Here is a 4,613-nt window from a genome sequence, read left to right as displayed (position 1 = left end):
CCCCCGGCCCCTCAAGTAAGTCTTACGGGAATTGCAACACAATAAGGTCATATAAGTGCCGAAGATTTGAGCTGTTACAAGCGAGTAACAAACATAAAAAGAAGGAGGAGTAACATAAACACACACAAAAAGGAAAAAAAAAGAAGGAGAAATAAGGACGACATATGTCTGATAGGAAAGAAGGAGCAAACCAAACCAGGAGCACCTCTCCAACCCCCCACTAGGGTTCTTTGAAAAGACGCCAGTCTTCCAGGTGACGTTGAATGTCCTGGCAACAGCAGAAACGCGCGGAGCATGCCGATGGCTCGATTTCTCTGATGCTGAGTTAAACCCACCATCTTTCTGGGGTGACAATGATCAAATGTTATTGTGGTTTTGATAAACAAAGACCCAGAAGTCATTTTAAAAATCCCAAAGACAAGAACTGAAACACCCTCCTCCCCTTTTTTCATCGTCAGTATATAATTTACACCAAAATAACACACACACACACACACACACACACACACACATACACACAAACACACACACACACTCACACACACATACATACACACACACACACACACACACTCTCTCTCTCTCACACACACACACACACAACTTCGGGAAATTGGAAAAGTAATGCCATAATACTATTATAATAACTGATGCCTACGCAGCAGAGCAGACAGTTGCAAACCTGATCAGTCTGAGGACGTTCGAGGTTTGGGGGTGGGGTGGGGTGGGGGTACATGTTTCTAGAATATTTCATCCCTACCACACGTCCTTTTCGGGCCAACGTGCGTCACTTTTGTCTCGGCATACTTTGTGTGTAGAAGGGTGTAACGTTTAAAAAACAAAAGTTTTAACAAACAGATAAAACCATTAAAAAACAACAAGAAGAAAACAAAACAAAAACTCACCGTCTTTGTGGACACAGCATTATGGAACATCATGGGGAGAATGGACAAACAACGTCGGCACAGCAGGCTCAAATAAGGCCCTTTCCTCAAGGGAGAAAACAAAGTTCTAAGTTCGTCTGTTACCCGAGTTACTGCCCGCTACACTTTTGACTCGTAATATTCAAGTGTTGTTTCTCAAGTATCAGAGTCGAATGTAACAAATCCACTTCACGAACGCAAACTGCTTGGGAATCGTTGACAATCTTGTAGACAGGACACACTTTTACCACCCAACATATATACATCCAGTCCACTTGTTCGAAATAAATGAGTTACACACTTTCAAATCCACGGTGATCAGACAATGCCATACGCAAATCCTGACCACACTCTATGCAAACGTATTAATTACCAATTAATCTAGCAAAACGGGTAAACGATCTGAGAATTGTCACAGACAGATCCTATAACACCTACATGTCAAATCCAGAACGAGAGAAATTGATACTATCTGTCAAAGCCAACCTGTCAATATGCACACAAAAATTATTTGGAACTGAAGTTTGATTAATTTCAAGGCGGGGCATTCTCAGATTTGCGGTGAAATTGAAAAAAATATAGACGTTATTTAACGATAAAAGACCCCCTCCACCCCCACCCCCTCCCCCTTTCTCCTCGCCACCTTTTATAGCATTTGACTGATTCAAAATCCGCCCTGTTCTTCATGAAAAATGTCCATGCACATCCCAGACCGAGAAATTAATAAGACAAAATATAAATAACTTCTAAGCGAAGACTGCAGCATGGCGTGTTGTCATTTAAAGCAAATTTATATTTATTCCAACCATGTTTACTCTTTCTGTACCAACCACTGATACATCAGTGTCATTCTCCACGCCGTTTGGTTGTGTGCTGACATCTCGTGGCACATGAAGAGTTAAACCATGTCCACGCGAGAAAAGGACGCATGCAAAATAGCCTGTAACATTTCTTGACAAAAAGTTTAAGGACGGGGATAAGACAAATAAAAGCGACATGTACGCATTCCGCACACGCACGGCGCGCACACATTCACGAAGGATTGATGGATTTTTTTGGAGAAATCAAATAGTCCCACAGTCAAGAAAAGGGTCTCTTCTGCATCGAGTACGGTAACACCACGGTAAACGTTCACGATTGAGATTCGTTGTCACGGATACATATTCACTGTTTTTCATTGAGCCTTAATCATTACGCGCAGACAGTAATTTAAAGATATACTACATTTCGAAGATGCAAAATCAATGAGTACAAAAAAGATACAATTACATAAAAACACATCCGCGTCCAAAGGTTGAAACTCATCGAAAAATCATAAAGACTCGTAACTTCAGTCCGCAAAATTACTAATTAATGACAATAAACGGTTATTTTAGGTTGTGGGGAATTGAAAAGATAAAAAAGAAAGAAAGCGATTAGCCCTTAACCAAAAACAAAAACAAAATTTTTTTTAAAAAGCACTCGAACACGACCAATACCATCGTGCAATCACACTGCACAGGGTCAAGCGACAAGTCCACAATGAAAGTGAGGGAGAGAGGCTGAGGACACTGCACGTGGTTGGTCGCCAAAAATCGATGACAGGCATCCCAGCGAAACGGTACGACAGAATCTACGCAGGTCAGCAGTTCTACGAAACGTATCGGGCGACGACACTCGTGACTCGTTGTACGCACACATTGTGCTGCCATTAACGCAGTGAAACTGAAACCCACACACAGCCCCTCGGTCACTGCACAAGGTTGGAGGGGGAGGGGGGGGGGGCAGATGGACAGACAGGCAAACAGACAGACGGCAAGCTGAAAGGGGGGGACAGCTGAAAGAGGTAGGGACACACACAGAGGGAGGGGGAGTGATACACATATAGACAGAGACACAGAGAGAGACAGAGAGAGAGAGAGAGAGAGAGAGAGAGAGAGAGAGAGAGAGAGAGAAAGAGAGAGAGAGAGGGTGGGGGAGGAGGAGGAGGAGGAGGAGAAGCCGTTTTACGATGCAGTTATTCTAATTAACGCGTGACAAGAGCGGAGCGGTGGTATGATTCGGTGTCATTCGATACCCGGTGCGCGAGCCACCGTTCCCACGACAGTGAAAGGAAATTTGGAATGACGAAATACTTTTACAAGACAATTTCAGTGGGTTTTCCTGTGACAGTGAAAGGCTCTCCCACACATAGTACAGGCTGTTTCAAAGTAATTGTAGAAGTTTTACGCCCCTATCGACACCACTCAGATCATTTAGGAGGCAGACTTAAGCCCTGCATGTCAGCGCCAACCAGGGCTGAGAGGGTTACAGCATCCCGGCAAACAGATGGACATACTCGAAAAAAAAAAAGAATAAAAAGCTCCCAACACGGGAATCAAACTCAGGTCTCCTGCGTGCGAAGGCGTGGAGCCTATCCACTACACCGTAGACACCGGTTCGCCTCGAAGTAAAATCTGCGGTTAGCCGACATGACAAAAAATAAGTATGATTAACTGCATGTTACGCCCTAATCAACTATTCTGGGGGTATTTCGGAGACGGGCTGCGTCGATCCAGCCATTAAGAGACGATACGCGCAAGAAAAGGATGGAGGTACTTACGTACTATAAAACCCGCCAGGATCAGGAATCAAACTCTCGTCCTTTGAGCGTGAGGCAAGGAGTCTAACCATACACGACTAGTACTGGCCCCAACTGGTGCTCCAGGCAGAGAGGAAATTATATTCATGGAAGGGTGAAACAGACTCGGATTTGCGCTCTGTACGCTCACATGTTGGTCACACTACGTTACCGTATTCACAACAACTATCTAAAAAAATAATTTAGAGCCAAAACTTACGCCGCACGTACTTCTTCATTCTAAAATCCCTCGACCCTAGACATAACCCAAGTCATAACTTTTGCCCTAATTAAAGATTGTATACCATGCTCAAGATGTTTTGAGGTCATTAGGGCGAAAGCAGGAGGAAACACCACTATTAAAGCTTCGATTCAAAACAGCGACAATCAGGTTTCATCACCTATACATGTATTAGTATTAGTCAAAGAGATCTTGGAGTCTTCGGAGTCTCTCAACTCTCAACGGCGACTAGACACAGCAAACGGCCATTTACGTAAAATCAACCGCACTAAGAGAAGAAGGTCTAAGTCGAATACGCTGAGCTTTAGCAGAGGTGCGAGAAGAAGTACTGCAATAAGCCACAGTAAATACCTCTTCCAACCCCCTCTCCTTCTTTCCAAACAATATAATGATCTCCCTTTCATCATAGACTATCCAATTTTGAAACTGATCAAGCCATATCAACAGGTTTTCAGTTCAGTTCTGTCAACAAATAGCAATATTTATGCTCTCTCTCTCTCTCTCTCTCTCTCTCTCTCTCTCTCTCTCTCTCTCTCTCTCTCTCTCTCTCTCTCTCTCTGTATTTGTCTTCTACTTATTCTTCTCTCTCCCTCTCTCTCCAAATCCCTCTTTCACTGCCCCTACCCCCCTTCTTTCTCCCTTTTTCACTCGCTCGAAGAAGACATATACATTGTATAAAAAAGAGGTAACGAAATTTAAATAAATCATCTGCAATAATTTGTCAAACTTCTTATCAGATAAGCGTCGGTACAGTAATTGACAGAGCTGTAGAACAGAAAACACACACACATACACGCACGCACGCGCGCGCGCACGCGCACACACACACACACACACACACACACACACA

At 43.6% G+C, this 4,613-nt stretch overlaps 1 protein-coding gene across 3 annotated transcripts in view; it reads right to left on the bottom strand.

Moving 5' to 3' along the window:
- LOC101848308 (sodium- and chloride-dependent GABA transporter 1) overlaps positions 1–4,613 on the bottom strand; it is a 57,099-nt gene that overhangs the window by 22,927 nt on the left and 29,559 nt on the right. Inside the window, exon 1 of one of the 3 annotated variants that reach the window (XM_035971703.1) lies at positions 906–1,381. The exons of the other annotated variants lie outside the window; for them this stretch is intronic. Within the exon in view, the coding sequence (XP_035827596.1) occupies positions 906–938 (33 nt within the window). The 5' untranslated portion in view covers positions 939–1,381. Of the gene's footprint in view, positions 1–905; positions 1,382–4,613 lie in introns of those variants that run through there. 3 annotated transcript variants of the gene reach the window in all.

Source organism: Aplysia californica, unplaced genomic scaffold (genome assembly GCF_000002075.1).
Source record: "Aplysia californica isolate F4 #8 unplaced genomic scaffold, AplCal3.0 scaffold00485, whole genome shotgun sequence".
Taxonomy (NCBI): Eukaryota; Metazoa; Mollusca; class Gastropoda; order Aplysiida; family Aplysiidae; genus Aplysia; species Aplysia californica.
Note: the sequence above shows the minus strand (reverse complement) of the source record. Positions and strands in the feature narration are given on the sequence as shown.